Here is a 21379-nt window from a genome sequence, read left to right on the forward strand (position 1 = left end):
CTGCTGTTGGCTCACAAATAGCTAATAGTTCCCACGTCCTCCTCCTACCCGATTCATCACATCTAAAGTTCGTCTAAGGCCAATCGGATTGCCCCGAAGTTTGGTTTAGCCAATAGGCGTGCAGTCCCCCGCGTCTGTCCAACAGCCACACTGCTGCAGTGCATTCCAGGACAAGAGTTTGGACACATTTTCCTGCTCTGATAATATTGACAGAAAATACAACAGTAATTTTGTGTATTCACTTTCTCCAAAACTGTTCTGAAGAAAAAATACATAAAGTATATATTAGGTGACACTTTAAATAGTCACATTTATCCATTTTAATTAACAAGCTTTGTACATTTTCCAGATCAAGGCATATGAGTTTCATGCACATTTAAAAATGAAAATGAAATATATGAAGGAAGGTTTCATGATAATGCTATTTGGATATACATTAACCTATCTGCATGATTATTATAAATAATTGTAATGTTCGTAATGTGAAATCTTGATTTATGACTTTTATATTCACACAAACATTTAAGCCATTAGTTCAACTATTGACGTTGGGTTGATATCAAACATTTTAGAGGCATACTAATGCCTTTATCTCTCTGAAAATCAACTTGTGAATGTGTGTAGGCTACATTGAACATTTATATTTTACGTGACAATTTATTATCAATTTCATTGACATCAACAAACATTCATTAATAAACATTATATAGGTTACAAATCAGACTGGTTAATTAATTGGTACGGCAGGTAGTTAAACAGGCTGGTCGCAGATGGCTCCTTGTGGCTGGCAAGCACCTTGGCGTAGGGCTACACGATGATCTCGGCGAGTTCAGCCCGACAGCCCACACTGAGGGGTCGCCACTCGGTGGGCAACTGACATGCAAAAACAAGGTTAAAATTCAACCTGATTGTTGGGGTATAATATCCAGTTGAATAGTTATCATTTTTAGTAGAAAGATTATAATCATCGATTTGTCAGTTATAAGTGATTACCAATCACTACATATATTTTAAAAGGTGCATCGGCTTTAATCATTAATTTGTCAGTTAAACAAGTGATCACATACAGTTATACAAATGTCATAGAGTCATTTTCAGAGTTATCTAGCAAGACTAGTTATGGTGTATATTTTATAGGGTTAAATCACAAGTACTGGATCTGGGATGAGGTTCTCATGAGGATCTCACAAGGAAAACTTTCAAAGAAAACCTCCTTTAGCTATGTGTGGAAGTTCAGAATGTCATGCTGAGGGTTTAATGATCTTCTTTATTGGTCAGCGCTGTCATTACAAACCCTAGTTTGAGATGGTAAAATAAATGGTCTGCAATTATATAGCGCTTTTTTTTATTAACCTTAAAGGTTACCAAAGCGCTTTTACACTGTGTCCCAATCACCCATCTAGCGCCATGCCATGCAAGGCGCTAGCCTGCTATTGGGAGCAACTCGGGGTTCAGTATCTTGCCCAAGGACACTTCGGCATGTGGAGCCATGTGGGCAGGGATTCGCACCAACCCTGCGATTAGTGGACAACCCACTCTACCACCTGAGCCACAGCCGCCCCTATGGTCCATGGTCACCTTCAGCAATATAGGCGCCATGGATAAATTTGTATGACTCTCTAATGGCTCGGTTGGGGATCTCTCTGATATGTGGAATGTGATGTTGTGTTCATTTGATGCAGGGGCGTGTCTAGGGGGAGGCTGGGGGAGGCAGTGCCTCCCCTAGGATAAGCTCTGCCTCCCCTGAGAATTTGAGAAATAATCTGTCCATCTGTTGTTTTGAGTGTTGCCCTGAATGTATTTTGAATAGTTGACTGACAAATATGAAACCAGACAAAAGCCTATGTAAACCCCCAACATCATGTGTTGACTTATTTCATTGTGCTTTGGCTTTGATCTAGCAGCTTGGTAACTCCGAGTTAACGCAGTCGCCTCTCACGCCGGAGACTGCGGTTCGAGCCCCGTTCGAAGTGTACTTTTCTTGTTTATCAGGTGTTGTTTTCGCTAAGGATAACCAATAAGCATTAACATAAAATGTATGTGTGACTTGTTTTGTGATATTAGTTTGTAGTAAATATACACTTTGATTTGATTAAATGGTTTAGGAGTGTAGCAAAGTTGAGCAACAGACTGAGGAGCAGCAGCTGTGCCAGAATCAGGCATGGGAACTGGTAACAATTAATAAGTCACATTACTTTAGAGAAAGTTAAAAGTGAAACATTGTTTATCTCAATGATCCTAATGAAAGGATTTTGACAGATGAATTATTCTCATAGAGATGATGAGAATTGTAAACAGTTCGATGCCATAGTGTGTCAATGAACTTAGACTAAAGTCATTCATGTATTGCTTTAACTTAGGATCTTATACATCATTTTGACTATTTATGTCAAAAAATATAAATTATTTATATTCAATATTTTTTTTACCTCACTTTACTCACTATAATATGACTCTTTTGTGATGACTTTATGTTAATGTACATGACAATTCAAGAATCATGATAGATCTTAGGGCAATCCCACTGATCTGCTCTTCCCAATACATTTTCTTCAATGGTATTGGTCTACAATTTGACATATGTAGCACTTGATGAATTAGTTGTTTGAAGCTGATTTGCAATAAGTTATGTGCTGTATCTGTTCTTTTGCATCACAGATGATTCAGGGTGGAGAGAGGATGTTGAGGATAGTACTAGAGTGGAAGATTTAGGAACTGTAGAAACAGGCCCAGCCAGAGCAAAACTCAAAGAATACCCTCTCACCAGCTTTGGACTACAGGGAAGTGGTTGCTAGTGTGAAAATGAAATTGTCTGGGCTAAGCCCCGGATGTCCTTCAATGCTGGAAACGCCTCTGCATCTGATGATAAATTACAATTTAAAAGTGGATTGTTTTGTGCATATTTTTCCATCGCTAGCAGATGAGTGAGGTCTGACACAACAAAAATCCAGTTTAAGCCCTATAGTCTAATAGGGGCCCTGTGCCTATCTCTGGGTTCCTGGCTTAGAAAAAGATATGCACTAAAACAGATTGTGTGTAGTATAGCTTAATTTTGCACCAATTTTTTAAATTGTTTATGTTGCCCCCCCAAACAAGCCAAATGCCCCCCAAACATGATATCCTGGTAACCCCTCTGATTTGATGGCTTTGTTCGTGGATAACACTACACAGATGAAAGTAAATTTTGCATTTCATTTGGAAATCAAGTTCCCAGTGTGAAGTTTCCACAGTCAGTTATGATTTGAGGTGCTATGTCATCTACCCATAGTGCCAAAACTACTAGTAACTGGTTTGCTGACCATGGTATTACTGTGCTTGATTGGCCAGTCAACTCGCCTGACCTGAACCCCACAGAGAATCAATGGGGTATTGTCAAGAGGAAAATGAGCGACACCAGACCCAACAATACAGACGAGCTGAAGACCGCTATCAAAGCAACCTGGGTTTCCATAACACCTCAGCAGTGCCACAGGCTGATTGCCTCCATGCCACACTGTATTGATGCAGTAATTCGTGCAAAAGGAGCCCCGACCAAGTATTGAGTGCATAAACATACTTTTCAGAAGGTTGACATATCTGTACTATAATTTCTATATTCTAACGTTTGAGATAATGGATTTTTAATTTCCATGAGCTGTAAGCCATAATCATCAAGAATACAATAACAACAAAAAGGCTTGAAATATTTCACTTTATGTGTTATGAATCTAGAATATAAGAAAGTTCCACTTTTGAAATTAAATTACAGAAAAAAAAAAAACGTTTCCCACGATATTCATGAGATGCACATGTAAGCCTACTTTGATGTCTTTCAGTAGTGTCTAACGGCTCTATCTAGTGCAGCAACATCGTCATTACCTTATGACATTAAAGCAAGATTTTTTTTATCATTAAATTATTATTAATAATAACCATAATCATAATAATAACAACACGTGTTATTATGAATCATAATTATTATCATTGTTATTATTAATATTATGTTACCTAGGTGGGTTTGTCGAACCCATAAATAACCTAAAAACCATGAGGAAGGAAGGACAAAGCTAGTTTTTGGATCTCTTGTCAAATGATTATAAAGCGATAATAATAAGTGTTGGCACCTCTCCGTTTACCCCAGTTCAAAGTGCGTCACGCGGGATGACCTCAGTAGAATGTCGATTAACGGGAAAAGCAAAGTACTGCAGCGGGGGGAAATCCCGGTCCGCTGTGTGACGTCGCCATCAGCTGGTTCACATGAGTGAATGGAAGCGGAAGTAGGTGTTGTATTGAGTCCAGAGTCCTATTATTGTGGATCGACATACACCTAACGCTGCCTCTGGAGAAGCCCTTCCTACTGAAGTACAGATCTGAAGAGTCCTATAATAACTGACGTGTGGATTAGGAAACCAACTGAGCATTTCTCAAAACAAGTTCATCTACGCCGGAAGATACAAGAAGTGAAACCTTGGTGAGTATTTGCATGTTCTATAATAAATATAGTGAGTCAGTGTGAAGTGTTTGTGATTGTCTTTTAACGTGTTGCTTACTGGAGGGCGCGAGACATTTCTTAAGTCATTTAACGCTTTCGTTTTCTGGTGTTATCACTATTAAAATATGTCTTTGGTGAGAATTTAGCCGTGTGCATTTAGAGAGGTGTCCAGCCCTATGAGAAACGAAAGTAAAACATTGTCTATTTTGACAGTTTAGGATAGGCAATAGTCACTGTAATGTATCGAGTTTAAAACACTTATATTTAATGCAGAGTGTGGAACTATTCTAATGTAGTGTGTAAAGTACTCGTATTGTAAACATGAGCAAAGAGTAGCTACTTCTATAACGTATACGACTATAAAGGGCCCCTATTTCATATTCATTGTAGATTACATACATTGCATGTATGACTAGGGTTGGGGAGTAATGGAATACATGTAATGGGATTATGTATTTAAAATTCAAAATACAAGTAACTGTATTCCACTACAGTTACAATTTAAATAATTGGTCATTAGAATACAGTTACATTAAAAAAGTATTTTGATTACTGAAGAGATTACTTTGCATTTTATTGTCATTTGTTTCATTTAATATTTAGTCCTTTCAGATGGAAAACATTTATACATATAAATGATGTGATCTAAAGTGCATTTGAACAGCGGTGAAGCACTTTCTTATGATGTGTTACATTCATACGAGCAGACAGAGAAGTACGTTTGGAGCAGAAGAAATAGAAATAAACCTTGTGTAAATTGTCAGCTTTATGCTAAGCTAAAATGCTAATTCTAGCCATTTTACATGCAGCGTTACCAGACACGATCAAGAAAATTAACGTTAGATCATCATTTCTTTTTTTCTAGTAAGACCTTTGATATTAGGGCAAAAATCATATTTTTGATAATAATTTTTGTATTGTTTTCCTGTAAAATATCTGAAAATCCTTAAAACAAGATCACTTTGATTTATCTAGTTTTAGAAACAGCACTGCATAAGATATTTGGGTTTTTCAGAGAATGTATTTTTAACATGTGTATTTTGTCTTACTGTACTGGCAGAGATTACGATTGAAAAAAATCTACCAGTGCTGAAGAAGTAATCCAAAGTATTTAGAATACATTACTGATCTTGAGTAATCTAATGGGATACGTTACAAATGACATTTTACAGCATGTATTCTGTAATCTGTAGTGGAATACATTTCAAAAGTAACCCTACCAACCCTGTGATTGAATAATCAAATAGGGAACATGGAAGACTCTTGGAGGATGATTCTATTAGTTCTCAAAAATAGTATAAGGTAATCCTATTGCTACTAAGACTAAGGAAAATACAGTCTTCAGTTGCAAGCATGTGATTGCTGATTATGTTATTTAAGTTAAAGGTCTCTTTGCAACTTTCTTCTCCAGATTAGCTGCATATTGACCTCTGAACATGCCGCTTGTTTGCACTATAGTATGTTTTAGAAATCTTAGACGCAGCCCTAGTACTTAAAACAGTGGCATTTATGTTCTCCAAAGGTACTACCAACAAAATGTATGTCCACTACAGTGAGTAAAAATGAATCTCTGAGGTTATTTTGCTTCTTGAACCTATAGGTTTCACTTTTCATTCTTCAAGTGCAACACTGGAGATGTTTCTGGGCCATGACCATTCTTTGCTTTTGTAAACACGGTTCATGTAAGAGCTATCATATCTTGGTATTTCAGAGCTCCACAGATTTTGGGAATATGACATCAGGTTCATCGATGATGAACGGGGATATCATTCATCCACGTGGAGCCCACGGGTCCAGTGCTGGGAATGTGGGAAATATAGAGGAGATCCTCCAGCAAATGAACACCCTGATCAAGGAGAACAGAGAATTGAAGGGTGAGATTTAATGAGAATGAAAATTCTGCCATCATTTGCTCACCTGCATGTTGTCCCAACACCATTTGACTTTTTATTTCTTCTGTGGAACACAAAACAAGATGTTAGGCAGAGTGACAGCCTCAGTCACCATTCACTTTCATTGTGGGAAAAAAGATGCATTGAAAGTGAATGATGACCAAGACTAACATACTGCCTAACATCTTGTCTTGTGTTCCACAGTAGAAATAAAAAGTCAAATGGGTTCGGAACATTAAGCAAGTGAGTGAATTTTCCTTTATAAGGGAAATATTCAGTAAAAAAAAAAAATACAAAAACAATCTCTCTGAACTCTTTTGCTCTCAACCTTCACATCCTTTTCAAACACTCTTGTATACCTTAAAAGAGGCCCTGAAACAGACTAACTTGTCCATGAGAGAGAGATTTGAAGGCTTGTCTGCATGGAAGGAGAAACAAAAGGAAGAGAGAGGTTTCCTGGAGAAACGACTAGAGGAGGCCAAAGCCAGACTGAACACCGTGGACCTCGAGAATGAGACACTGAAGAAGCGAGTGCAGGAGCTGGAGAAGAGTGGAGCCGAGGTATGACAACCTTGACTCCAATGAGCGTGTTAATGATGACAGAATTACAATTTTGGGGTAAACCATCCATTTATATATCTCCCGTAGTGTTTACACACTGAGCTGGGGGCATTAAGGGGTCAGATTGCCAGACTTCAGGCTGAGAAGAATGATCTGGTAGCTTTGAACTCTGAACTCCATCTGAAAATGGGTCAAGGGTCACTCGAGGACTCCTTTATCGAGATCAGAATAGCTGTAAGCGTGCACACACACGGCTCTTAAAATACATGCTTGGTGTATAAATGTACAGTTTTAATTATTTTGTTGCAAGCAAACTGATGTGTTTATACTTCTCTGTTATCCTCCACAGGACAATGTGTTGAATGTGACCAGAGATTTGCCTGGAACACAAAAGGACCTGTCCATGTCTTGCATGTAAACACTGCATAATGCGTTGAATAGAATAGAATAGTATATAGAATTTTTTTTTTTAGCCACAGCAAATAGGTGCATTTTTTAATTTTTTAATATTGTTGTAAAAACTATAATAGTAATAATTATTATGATTAATGTTTATTATTATAAAATAATAATAACCTTAATATTAGTTAGCTGGTTGAAATGGGTGAAATATTGTTTAAATAAAAGTTAAATAAACTATAATTATAATAAATAATCATAATATTAAATTATAACATTTATTATAGTAAGCCTGTGGAAATTTCTGTAATTAAATTAATAATAATAACATTAATAACATTAATTGTAGTAAGCTGGTGGAAAATGTTCTAACAAATGTTATAGAATTAATAATATTTATTTCTTAATTAAAAAATAAAAATTAAATGAACATTTAAGGCCACACTCAGTAAGTTTTACTTTTTGTGATTTTTCATTAAGAACTAAATGAAAATAGTCGACAACAAAAAGTTATTATCAAAAATTGTGATTGTGGAAAACAACAAAAAACACATTTAAACTGTATTAAATAAAAAAAAGAAAACTTGTTTGAACAATTGCAGAAGCCACAGAGAAAACTCGAATGGAAGAAAGTGATGCAGACATTTCAATTGTGCTAAATTTTGAGTGCATTTTTTCAGAGTTTTGAGGAAAATGAATCCAAATATTTGAGTGTATTCTTGATACGATTGTTGGTTTATGACTGACTGTGTGTGTTTGCATATACAGGCCAAAGGCTGAATCAGAGGAACAGACTGTGAGGCAGCTGCTTCAGTCCCTCAGGAAAGAGACTGATGAGAAGAAGATGCTGCAACTCAAGCTGCAGGAGGCATGGACGAGGTAGGCCACAATTCCACACACCCTCTCACTGATAGACCTCAAGAAGCTTCTTAACTCTTATGTGAATACATGTGGGTGCGTTTACAGGATAGCAGAGTTGGAGCACAAAGTGGATCATGCCGAGAGCAGCGCACAGACATCTCTCCCCTGTACAACTGATAACGTAATCATACTTTTGTAGAATTTTGTAAACCAGTTATTAGATTATTAGTGTTATTAGATCAAAACATCCACATGGCTGTGTTCTTTAAGGCCAATCTTATCTAAAATGAAAACATCATTGTTGGGAGTGTGGCAACAACTTTCAGTTTACATTTTTCTTTGAGGCAGTCACAAATTGCATGCATGTTTGTTTTTGTCAGTCAAGCGCTGAGGTGAAAGCTCTGAAAGAACAATTGAAGAAGCTCTGCAATGAAATGAAACAGGCTCAGATCAAACTGGATGAGGCAGAGAACATGAAGAAAAACCTACAGGACAGGTCAGCAACACGGAACCCCACTGTACATCTTTTGTGATTAAACAAAGTTCAACATGTAAGGTCACCTGAAGTTGAATGCAACAACACAATGACCCAAAGTACAGAAGTACACTGATCAGCCACAACTTTTGGCAGCACGAGGGGGACCTACACAATGTTTGGCAGGAGGTTTTAATGTTGTGGCTAAACCGTGTATAATAGGAGAACAATTTCTCAAGACGATATATTTGGCTATTAAGTCAACATGAAATGACTCTCTGCAGGTGTAAAGAGCTGGAGCAGGATCTGCACACTCTGAAGACTCAGCTGGGAGATAAACAGAAGGTCCAGGCCGAGAATGAGACCCTGAAAACTAAGATGGAGAGTCTACAAGCTGCTATCAAACTGGAACAGAAGAAAACTCAGGATGAGAAGTGAGGGCAACAAGTTACATGCATCTGATGTCTACTAAAATGGACATTGGCTGCATTACTTTGTATTCCCAAAAGATTTAAAGAGATAGTTCACCCAAAAAGGAAAATTCTCTCATCATTTACTCACCCTCATGCAATTTCAGATGTAAATGACTTTTAAAAGAATATCTCAGCTCTGTAGGTTCATACCATGCAAGTCGACGGGGTCCAAAACTTTGAAGCTCAAAAATCACTTAAAGGCACCATAGAAGTAATCCATACCACTACAGTGGTTTAATCCATGTCTTCAGAAGTGATATGATAGGTGTGGGTGAAAAACAAATCAGAATTACAGTATGTCCTTTTTTACTATTAATCTCCACTTTAACTTTCACTTCCACATTCTTCTTCTTTTGTTTTTGGCAATTCTTTGTGCATATTGCCACCTATTGGGCAATGAGGAGAATTTATAGGTAAAAGGACTTACTATTGATCAGTTTTTAACCCACACAAATTGCTTCAGAATACATGGAGTGTTATACTTCTATGCTGCCTTTTTGTGCTTTTTGGAGCTTCAAAATATTGGACCCTGTTGGCTTGCATTGTACTTAAAGAGCTGAAATATTCTCCTAAAAATCTTTGTGTTCTACAGAAGAAAGAAAGTCATTAACATCTGCATGAGGGTGAGTAAATGATGAGAGCATTTTCATTTTTGGCTGAACTATTCCGTTATGTCAGTTTGCAGATGTTATCTATATTAGATAATGTTTTCATAACAATCATTCCTCTTATCTTTTTTTTTTGCCAGGAATGACATGAACCAGCTAAAAGATGCCTACACCAAACTGTTTGAGGACTACAATGAACTCCAAGAGGAAAAGAAGAGAGAGGTGTATATTCCACTAAATATACTTGATTCTAATTGGTGAAATGTGGCATTCTCCAATCAAATATTATAATTTATTTTGTATAATGGTCAATTTTCCCAGGCAAGCAATTTCCTACATAGCATAAGCTAGCATAGCATCTCTATGTGTGTTCTAATCAAACCCATGTAGTTTGATCAAACTTGCACCTTAAGTGGATTAGATGTTGATTTTACCAGTATCCCTCTCTTCCGTACGCGATCAGGGGAGTGTACGAGAAGAGCACAATGACCTCCAAACCAGGTTTGCTGCAGCTGAGAAAGCACTGGCAGTCAAACAGCAGAAGATTGATGAGATGAAGATGGAGATCTTTCAGAAGGAGAAGGAAATGGAGACCATCACTGTTTTCAAAGCTCAGGTACTGTGAGATTGATCATAAACAAATGTACTGTATTATATCATGTCTGTGAATTTTGACTTCTTGATTGTCAAATCAATAAGTAGCCATGTAATAAGCCAAAATAATGTACAATCAGTCGCTATCCACTTCGCAGGGTCCTGATCGAGGTTTATTTAACAAAAGTGACCGTCTGACTGTACATTGCCCTTATTATATTAGATTTGAACAGTTTATTATATATTTAAGTTTTATGTGTTTGTGTGTTTGCATGCAGGCAGAAATATACTCTTCAGATTTCTATGCAGAGCGGGCAGCTCGTGAGAAGATTCATGAGGAGAAAGAGCGTTTGGCCACCCAGCTGGAATATGTGAAGAAACAAAACAGCCAACTGCAGGACGAGATGGAGTCACTCGGCAGGTACTGCGTTCATTTAATCACACATTTTCTCACTTACGTATGACCTACCATGTGTGTCAGTACTGAAAAGGGACCAATGTTTTCCTGTCTCAGGCAGTCCTTGATTGAGGTGCAAAGGAGACATGTGCCCCATGGGGCCAATCCACAAGGGCCCACATCACCCCAGGCCGGCAGAGGTAGAACCTTCTCTTAAAGGAGCCATATTCTAAAATTTTGTAGCATCTTATTTTTACCACGAAGACAACTTATTATATTAGTTAATATTTCTTACACCGAAAACAGTTGTCATTTAATTTTACATGACCATTGTCACCATTACACTTTTTTTTTAAAACCTCAATGTAAATGATCAAATTAAATTGATCTCCATTTTCTCACCCTGTTCGTTTCTCAGGTGATTGGCATCAGCAGAATATTCCCGATCATGCTTGTCCAAAGTGTGGAGAAGTCCTGCCTGACCTAGACAGCCTTCAGATTCACATTATGGATTGCATCATCTGAACCTGTTGCCTAGCAACCACACAGGATTCTACCCATATGTGAATCAGTTGTTTGATAGCTTTATTTTGAAGCACTATGCCTATGGCCCCCCTATAAACATTATGCATACATTTCACTTAATTTAAAAGAGGTTCCTAAGCCCTGCATCCTAACAATATTGTACATTTTATAATAATTATCAGTAACATTCATTATCAGTAATATTCAGAATAATCTTGTTACATGATATTGGTTAAAGAAGAGAATTAGGGTGTAACATGTAGTTTTGTTGCTGGCAGGTTGGACTTTCTCTAAATAGACCCCAAATAACAGCAACATTCTTTTAAGATGCTTTTATGCTGCAGTTTAAAGATTTCTGTTTGTTTGGATAAATTTTCATGTTTCTGATTGAATCATTAATTTGTAACGTTTAGTCTCATTTAAGGTTGGATTATACAGAGAAGTATGTCTTTTGCTCTCTATGCCATACATGAAGGATATATATATATATACATAAACAATTTTTTTAAATTTTGTTTAATCTGTTGAACTTAAAGCACTTTATCATTAGCATTGTTTAAAAGTTAGATATGGGGCAACTTTCAATATCATTGTGTCTAATCATGAACAGCAGTGTATATGGAATATGTTATAACATGCCTAAATGTAATAAATACTTGTCTTATATTCAACTAAAAATGTATTTTCTTTGAAACATGATCTAAAGGACGTTAGTGCCCTCTTGTGGTGAACTGTGAGTAATGTGGGTAAAGTTGAAAGGCTGTGCTTGTAGAGAAATATTCCACCTGCAGAAGATGACTTTAAAACTTTACAGCTACAGCAGAATTTTCTTTAAAGCTGCTTTGAAACAATGTGTGCACAAATAAAAATGACTTGACCTGCAGAAATGCTGTCCCATGACAGGTTGTGAAAACTAGAAATCAAACTCCAGTAATCTCATGGCTTGATCCCCTGAGTTTGTGCTCGATTGAGACAGAACCTATGCATAACATGCAATGCAGCTTTTTATTCTGTATTTTTATAGAACTTGACTCAAACAAACAGATTTAGATAAACTTGTATCTGAAAAACAGAGTTCCTCCTTCACTCACGGCACAACTGAAGTCATAATATCCTCTTTTTACAGCTGTAATACAAGTGCCCAAGTGGTCATCATAAATCAAGTCCTTGTCCCACACCTCCAGCTTTAGGATGTCGTTGATTCTGGCATTTGGAAAGTAGAACTCAGCGCTCCAGGAAGGATTGCCAGTATCCTTGTGGTATTCGGTCATCCCCCCAAAACTGGAGCTGCACCAGACCTTATAATAAAAATTAAATAATAATAATGATTATTTGTTCTATAGTGCCTTTTACAAACACAAGGTCAACAAAGTGGTATTACACCAAAGAGAGGTATAATGGCACCTTGATGTATGGATCTGGTTTATTTCCTGCAGGGTCACCAACGAGGTTATTGGCACGTAAACCCCACAGCCGAAGACCAGCACTGGCAAACTCCAAATGAGCCATCAATAGCATGAGCAGACACACTAGACGAAGATGGTAAAAGACTGCCATGGCTGTCAGAGAGAATATAAAAAGGGGTCTGCACAAGCAAATGTTAAATAGGGGACGATGGGGGAAGATGCCACCCATAAGAACAATGTGCATTTACAGTTTAATTGTAACATACTGAGAGATGAGTTTAGCATGATCATCAAGATCATGATGCATCATCCAACAAATTAAAAATCATGAAAAGGGGCCGTCTTGCCTATATCTGGGGCAAGATGCACGGGCCAAACGTATCCCAACTGTCATCTGAAGTTTGCAGAATATATTAAATATTCTATGTAAATTGTTGCATTTTGATAATTTAGCTGAATAATCGTATACAAATATTTAAACATGGACTCACTTTCAAGTACAAGTAGCATCCATTTAATAACAGTCGCAAGATGATGTCTGTTTTCTTATGATAAATGATGGCTTACCTCAGTTCTACTATGTCCCGGAACAATGATCTCCTTCTGAAGGGTAAATGTTGTCTGATTCTAATTCACAATGTAAAGCCTATTTAATACAAACAAATCTTCTATGTGGTAATCAACAGATGGTTAAACCTCATGCATATCTGTGTTAGAATGAACAGTTCTAACCACATATGAAATGAGAATGCATGAAATTTGAATTTAATTTGCCACGCCCTACAGGTTTCTTGAATTGGAGTTGAAGGTTTGCAGTTGAATTGTGATCTTGTACGAGTGATCTTAATAAATAAATGTATGAGCAGAAAGAATCAAAAAGGCTAATACGACAAACATCTCAGAATGAAAGTCAATATGAATTGAGAATCAGAGACAACCTTGATTTATTTACATGTCTTTTATTAAGTTTACAAATAAGGTAACAAATGCTGTTTTATTGGAGCGCAAAGCGCAGTTTTATATGAAGCTTGAACATCCTATACTTAGTGCAAAACATACAGCTAAACTTTGCCAATGATTCCCTACATGTTTTTGTTTGGTTTTCATTTTACGTAACTTTTTTTAACATTTTTTTTTTTTTAACATTTTGTAAACTGTTAACTATCATACGGAAAAACACTGAATGAAGTAGCAGTACAAAACAAAATAACTTAATGACAGGTCAGTAGCATTAAGTAAACATTGTTCTGTTGCATTTCTTTCCACAGGAGAGCGACTACAAAGTAAAACGAATGAGGGTTTCATTCAGCAAGACACTTTTGAGAGGATTTCAGAGCATTTTCTGTAGCTTGTGGTTGTGTAACATGTAACCAAACTATCATGCAAAGAAAATAAAAGTGTTCAGTTCTATTGTATAATTTAAATCAGAGTTCAGGAACATGTCATATTCATAAACGGGAAACTTGTCACATTAATGAATCTTTATTAACATTGTGCGTCCTGCACTGCAGTTACCTTAGCGCCCCCTACAGTAAAGGAGAGCAAATTTAACACTTGCGTTGTATTTGGAACGGGCCATGGCATTCAGAATGTAGCATTAACCAGATTTCATTGGTAGGTGGGACCTCTTTGTTAAAGGCAATGTTTAAACAAACCCAACAATGCAATGGTGAACTGATTGGGTAAAAAACAGAGCAGTCTACAGGTAAAGCGTTAAAGAAATAATGTTAAAGCAATCGCTACTTAAATACAGAGGTACAACACAGCCACTTGCGGCTGGTGGAAACAGTTGTGAATCTATACTGTACAGCTGACCTAAAGTGAAGTTTTCCGGTACCACACATTTCACTCAGACAGTACACTAAGCATTATGTAACAAGTTGTAATTCAGTTGTTTTCAGTAGTTATGGTGGTGTATCTCCACTACGTTCACTGCATTACGTTTGTGTATACGGCAAATAAAATATCTTAAGGATCTGTACAGTTTTTACTAGTGAATTATAGGACCGTTCTCTATTAATTTGCAAGATTACATCTTCTTATGTTGCAGGTCTGTGCACAGTTACTACTACTCTGATTAAACTATAGCATTTACAAGACTGATCTGAACAGCTCTTGACTAAATGTTGAGAGACTGCTACAATAGAGAATGATTCCCCCATGGGAAGCTACTGATCTGCCATAAAACCAAAAGGCTATTGCCAGCACATTAACATAAGAACTTGTCTGGGCAGTGTGAGTTCAAAGCAAAGGAATGGATGAACGCTGCCAGCATTAGACTTGAGCAACTCTTTAAATGCTGTAGACTTCCTGTTTTGGTGAGGGTTGCTAACTTCCTTTTTTTCACTTTTCTGAATTTATTACTGTGCTTCCTAACTTCCCGTTACAGACTAAATTGAGTTTACTGGTCAAACATGCTTTGATACCAAACGTGCCACTCTAAACACACTAGAGAAGGTTTGACACTGGATGGTGTCAACCACTTTAGCATATAATGCAAAAACATCAAACTATAGAATATTCTGAAATACTTGCAACGTACTGTCTCATGTCAAATTTCCTTGTCCCGCATCCCTATCAAAGCAGGTCCCTCACTATACAAGAACTGGTTGTGGCATTAAAAGGGATAGTTCACCCAACAACGTGAGGGTGAGTAAATTACATAATTGTAATTTTTGGGTGAACTATCCCTTTTAAAATCCACCCAGTCAACAAAGAGTGTTCAAATGATTAATCTTTGCTATGGAAGAGTGTGCTGGCATTAGGCACATTTGTGCTTGCTTGCATACTAAGTTTGTTTGAACAAAGTATCTAAAACCCAAACCTCAAACACTTTCACAGACACCAAGCCTGACGTTCTTGTGATCTCCTGTCTGGATGCGATTTGGTGCACCTAACATAAAACAGCCCAAGCTTCAAAACTATTCACAACTTGTTCTCGCACACTGCACAAAGATTAGGACTGTGTCATCAAACAGTTTCAGTCCTTACGGAGTCAAAATGGCACCCAAAACATTACCTCATTCCCATAAAATACCAAAATTCACCCTCCGTGAAGTACAAAGACGAGCACTGCAACCAAGCGCAACGCTTGACACTCTCTGCTGCCTTATGTATCAAACCCCAAAGCAAAAAACAAAATGAATGCAAGGCACTAGAATCTTCAGAAAGCTCACTGGGTGTGGGGACAGAGGGAAGTTTCTTCAAGTACATTAATTGAAACCATTTTACATTCACATTTATGAATATAATATAAAGTACAAAGGGGGAAATTAAAAGGTTAAAGTGTCTCCAACAAGTTGTTAATAATGAAATAGCTAGCATTACATCTCAAGAACGCTAATATAACCCTCTGATTTTCACGCTTTTATTTCTACATTTCATTTAAACTAATGTTGTCCAACAACATTTATAATAATCACAGTGTTTCAACATCAAAAACTGATGAGTAAATACAGGTCCATACAGAACACAACTTCTCTTATTTGAATGTCTCAATCAAACTATCGTAAGAGGCCCCTAATGCTGCCATGATTTGAAAACGCTGTTACATTAGATTTAAAGCTTCACGGGCCTCCAGGGCGTGAGAGGGGGACCAATCCTATCCAATCCAATATCAAAGAAAGTCAGCCTGAAAGGTGACCACTATGGTGACATCCCCCTCCAACGAAATAGATCTGATTTTTAAAACTATATTACACGTCACCTTGACAGTGTGGCCCAATGTGAGAAGCGAGAGAGGATGGCATGCATGCGAGTTTTCTGCAAAGTCATGCTGGGAGCTCTAGCAGAGCTTTGTAGTACAACCCTTGGGGGCAGCTGAAAGGCCTCTGAACATGAAACACAAAGAAAATCTCCCTAACATTCTGCTACACAAGGCCAGCTTGAAGGGCATAGGGACTAAACGAACCAACAAAACAATCAAACGTATGGAATCAAAACCCTCATAACCCAATTTAAAAACAAAGGACAATCTGTCCACAGATTTTTGTTTTTATCGAATGAAGGCCACTTTTTGGGTTTTAAAATGGGCTTTTTTCTAATGTTGTATTTATTGCATTATTCCATGGCATTGCAGCAGAGGCTTTTGGGGCAAGAGGGAAACAAGAACACTAGGTTGATCTCTCTGCCAGTCACCGACACCTGCCCGGCTCCAAATCGGCCTCTGTTTGCTGATCTGGTCCATTTAGAGGCCAGTCAGTGAGTATACATTTATCAGGAGGATATAAAGGCCGGGGAGTGTGGCGGTGACAAAAATTCCATCTTAGGTCAGCAAACCTCTGTATACTGGTGAACACGAAACCCCTTCAACTTTAATCCAGAGTAACACGTTTGGGGCTAAGTGGTGAAGGATACCTTTTAAACAATACAAATTGTCACAACCTTCTTTGGCCACTTAACATTGCACTCTTGCATGCGTTGTTTTAGATGCGTCTTCTCTATTCCCTTGCGTCGTTGTGCATTCACCCCATGGCATATTCTGCAGGTTTGATGTGCATTCTTGCATCTTCTTCCTTTGTGTATTTGTTCTTGGCTCTATCTTATTCAATCCCTCCATCATCCAAAAGAATACTTTTGACCGAATATCTTGTGCCAACTTCGGAAAAGACTGAAATGCAATCACACTTGCCCAAGCCTACGCCAAAGCCAATTCCTGTTAGTCTAGAGCCCATGCCTCTCTGTGTGACTGTCCCCACCCCCAATCAAGAGTTATTTTGGCCTGGCGTGGCTAGGCCCTGCCCTACGTGGTCTTCAGGTTGGGTCCACCAGGGTGGCTGACTGACTTTTGCAAAGTGCTGATGTGGAAGGTCTGTATGGGGGCGGGCACCTGTGGAAACTGTCCCAGGGTTTGCGAGGTGGCCAGCAGGCCGGCCTGGGTGTGTGCAGCTGAGCCAGTCCACTGGGCACTGTAAGGTGCAGAGGGGTAGCCATACTGTAGCGTGGGGCACAAGGAACCCTTCCGGGCCCCCAAAGAGGTAGAGGGAGTGTTGGGCATAGGCGGATGGCCACTCAGGGTAGAAGCAATGCTCGGGCACAGCTGGCCTGGAGCAGAGTATTTACGACCCATTTTGGCAGGAGGGACCATCTGAAGAGAGAATAGAGCGACAAAATGACACAGGAATCAATTCAGAACACGCTAATTAAGTATAATAGTTTATAGGAAAGTTGAGACTTTAGCATAGTTGTGCAAGTATGGATTCATTCTGGAATTTCCACTATTAAACAAGTTTAAAAATAAATGAGTTGAAATAACATGGACTGATGGCTTCAACAGAAGCATATGCTGGATGTTGACCAATAGTGGATTTTGCTTATTGGATAAGGTGGCGAATAAGTCTGATAAAGTTTTTAAAATCGATTTATAGAATGTTAAAACATTTTCTAAGTATTTCCTTGCTATGACATAGATGCTACAAGAGTTCAAAATTAATAAAATACCAGATGCAGTTTATTGTTCAACCAAAAAAAAATGAAGATTTGGTGCATAACACAGGACTTTAAACTACACACAAGCGATTTTCGCTGAAGGCTGACATTTAAATGGATATAGCTTATAATACTCTCTAAATGCTAAAACTATTTATTTCGTTATTTTGCCTGCAAAAACTCAACTGTTGTGCGCAAATCACGTAAATGACATATTTAGGCTTCAAAGCGGTGATTTTTGTACCTACAACAATTATATTTATTTATTGTGCATAATGGTGCATTCAAAATACACTTGGCTTAAGTGGGAGTCAGTGTTCATCAAATATTTTTATTTTTTCTATTTATTCATTTTCAACGGGCAAAGTTGTGTCGTTTTGTGTATCTATATACAAACAAAATGTTCACAATTGTTTGAATAGAAGCTACAAATACTGAGAAAATAAAAAAGAATAATTGTTGTAACTTAACAACAAAAACAATAAAAACAACAATAGTTTTATTAATAATAATAATAATAATAATAATAATAATAATAATAATAATAGCAGCACACTGTGTCATAAAATCGAGGGCGGTGGCCCTCGGCTTTGTATTGTTGACAGAATTTGGCCCTTGGTGAAAACGAATTGGGGAACCCTGTTCTAGATTTTTTTTTTTTTGCCATATTTGACCTAAAATTGACCTTAAGACTTTCCAATCTATTGCATACTGTGGCAACTCAAAAACAAACACAAAGATGATGTTAAGCTTTATTTAACAAACCAAATAGCTTTCAACTGTGTTTGATATAATGGCAAGTGATGTTCTAGTGCCAAAATATAAACTTAGCATGATTACTCAAGGATAAGGTGTTGGAGTGATGGCTGCTGTCTAGATTCTTTTTTTCAAATAGTGATGGTGCCGTTTTTGACATCAGTAATGTCCCGACTATATTTTGTGATCAGTTGAATGCCACTTTGGTGAATTAAAGTACCAATTTCCTTCTAAAACACCAAAATCTGTACATTATTCCAAACTTTTGGCCACCAGTGTTTATGTATGTATGTATGTATGTATGTATGTATGTATATGTATATATGTATATATATATATATATATATATATATATATATATATATATATATATATATATATATATATATATATATATATATATAAAAGTATAATTCTTATTTTTTCAAAATAAGAGCTGTTTCAGGGTTTTGTATAGTTTAAAGTCCTGCATTATGCACCAAATATATATTTTTTGTATTAGTCAGTAAAATCAATGTATCGGTCTACCTCTAGCATATACCACTGGATTTACAACTTTGGAGCTCATGGTGGGTCTGTCTTTAAATGTTTATCATGTATCGTTAAAAATCAACTTGCCTATGGATAATGGGATTTTTACTTCTGGAACCAGACTTTTGCACTATATTAATCTTGATATGCATTCAGAATGTTTTAGCAACTTCTTTAAGAATTATGTTATATTCTAAAGTTTTCCAGGGGCTAAAATGTAGGGTGTCTCACATCATAGCTGTGGCTCTGAACAGGAACTTGTTGTTGCTGTTTGGAGCCTCTCTTGCCCTGGGACAGGTTCATGGCATCCCTGGCCCAGTTGTCCACCAGCTTGTGCAGTTCGTCTGTGAACATGCCCTTGCAGCTCTGGGACTGAGAGACAGGGGTCTGAATTTGATTCAGACTGCTTCCCGCCACTGTGTTGGTACTGCTCGTCCCTGAGCAGACAGGAAGACAGAATACAGGAAGGATACATGTTTAGAGAAAGTTATTCAAATGAATGTCCCACTAAACCCTGATACAGCTGATACAATCTGAGGGCCACAGACTACATCAATGTGTACATGTATATTTTCATATATATAACATGTATAAGAAACAAAAGTCATGGCAGTGAGGCCCTATCGAGCACCTGGGCGTCCACTCTGAGGCTAAAGTGGCACTATTATCACTCTGACTCCAGCCTGCAAAACATGGTACGATGAAAGCATTAAAACACCATCTCTGTGTGCTGCATCTGAGCACAAACGTGGTGCACAATATCTTTAAACTGCCTGGGTTTCATGATTATGCTGGACATGGTTGTCATTATGACATCAATGCAGCACAAGAGGGAGCAATAGGGTGATGAAATGGAATGGATTCACCAATAAGCTCCAGTATTAGCGTAAAATGAATTGCAATATCTCAAATTCAAGAAGGTGAAACATTCACCAACTATTTACAGATGTAATGTAGATAGTTAATTAGTAAAACTAGCTTAAATTGCACAAAAGCGTGTTTCATCTTGTTATCGTATTAGTACTGGGGTGGGGGGTGGGGGGGTTAAATAAGCCTCTTCCGACAAAGCATTGCAGTGAGGATCATGTCGGTAGGTAAATAAATACATGACAGAAATAGCACTTAGTGTTTACAAAGCCTGAACAAATACCCACAAAATGAGTGGAAATACCTTTGCTTCTTCATAAGACACATCACTGTCATGACTAACAGATGACCATCTTTAAACAGACTTTAAAGGAAACATGCACTGGTTTCATGTTTGTCAAGAAACAAAGAGCTTATGCATTTGAGGAATACAAGGAATACAACAAAACTAATAATAACAATAAAAAAAAAAACATCCTAGAGCATCGTTAGTTAAAAACAGCACAGAAATTATGCCTACTATTGAGGCAGCCATACGGCAACACATTTAAGACCCGTTAGGATAGCAAACAGGACCCTTTCAAAATGCAGCAACAGAAAGACAACACAGTGTGCCAAGACCGAGGCACTGAAAATAATTCTGGGTGATGTAGTCCAGAGCAAGCCATGCTTAGAAAGATAGGTACCCCTTTTCCACCTATATGTTGCTGGTGCCAAAGTTGGTGCCCACTAACGTCAAGCCAGGGGTCTGGATAATGTTTTTCGAAACAATTCAGTCTGGCTAGAATGTAAAGTTATGACATGGCAAATCATGATATGGAACGGCACCATTCCACGACAAGAACAGTTCGGCCTGTTGGTGGAAATTGTTCAGCTATTGTTCTGTTTTCGTACAGCTCTTCAAGTCAGTGATCCCTCAGCAGAGCACCAGCTCTGGTATCAGCACAATTTCAGAGGAATAGGGGTAAGGGAAGGTGGAGGCTGCACATACAGCTTGACTTTAGCATTTACTGGATGACTTCCATTCACTTTTTATTACTAATCTTGGTATTTGTGGATTATAAAAACCTACCTTTCCATGCACAATTGTTTTACATGAAAATATGAGCTGTATTCCCTCAATCTGGAGGTTTATC

The 21379-nt window shown here is 37.7% G+C and overlaps 2 protein-coding genes across 2 annotated transcripts in view; one reads left to right on the top strand and one right to left on the bottom strand.

Annotated features, from left to right (window-relative positions):
- The first annotated feature begins 4312 nt into the window (after positions 1-4312).
- Positions 4313-12076, top strand: LOC127639061 (optineurin-like). Its single transcript, XM_052120896.1, has 14 exons — positions 4313-4450; positions 6183-6345; positions 6731-6924; positions 7012-7158; positions 7274-7338; positions 8092-8202; positions 8290-8365; positions 8565-8680; positions 8944-9093; positions 9881-9962; positions 10204-10356; positions 10613-10755; positions 10849-10931; positions 11150-12076. Exons 2-14 carry the CDS (start codon positions 6204-6206, stop codon positions 11254-11256), a joined length of 1569 nt encoding a protein of 522 aa, XP_051976856.1. The 5' UTR covers positions 4313-4450; positions 6183-6203; the 3' UTR covers positions 11257-12076.
- A 1529-nt stretch (positions 12077-13605) lies between these two features.
- Positions 13606-21379, bottom strand: part of LOC127638897 (serine/threonine-protein kinase WNK1-like) — an 87010-nt gene continuing 79236 nt past the window's right edge. Inside the window, exons 32-33 of the mRNA XM_052120630.1 lie at positions 19608-19813; positions 13606-17748 (exon numbers count right to left, since the gene is read on the bottom strand). Of these exons, the coding sequence (XP_051976590.1) occupies positions 17404-17748; positions 19608-19813 (551 nt within the window). The 3' untranslated portion in view covers positions 13606-17403. The remainder of the gene's footprint in view (positions 17749-19607; positions 19814-21379) is intronic.

Source organism: Xyrauchen texanus, chromosome 47 (genome assembly GCF_025860055.1).
Source record: "Xyrauchen texanus isolate HMW12.3.18 chromosome 47, RBS_HiC_50CHRs, whole genome shotgun sequence".
Lineage (NCBI taxonomy): Eukaryota > Metazoa > Chordata > Actinopteri > Cypriniformes > Catostomidae > Xyrauchen > Xyrauchen texanus.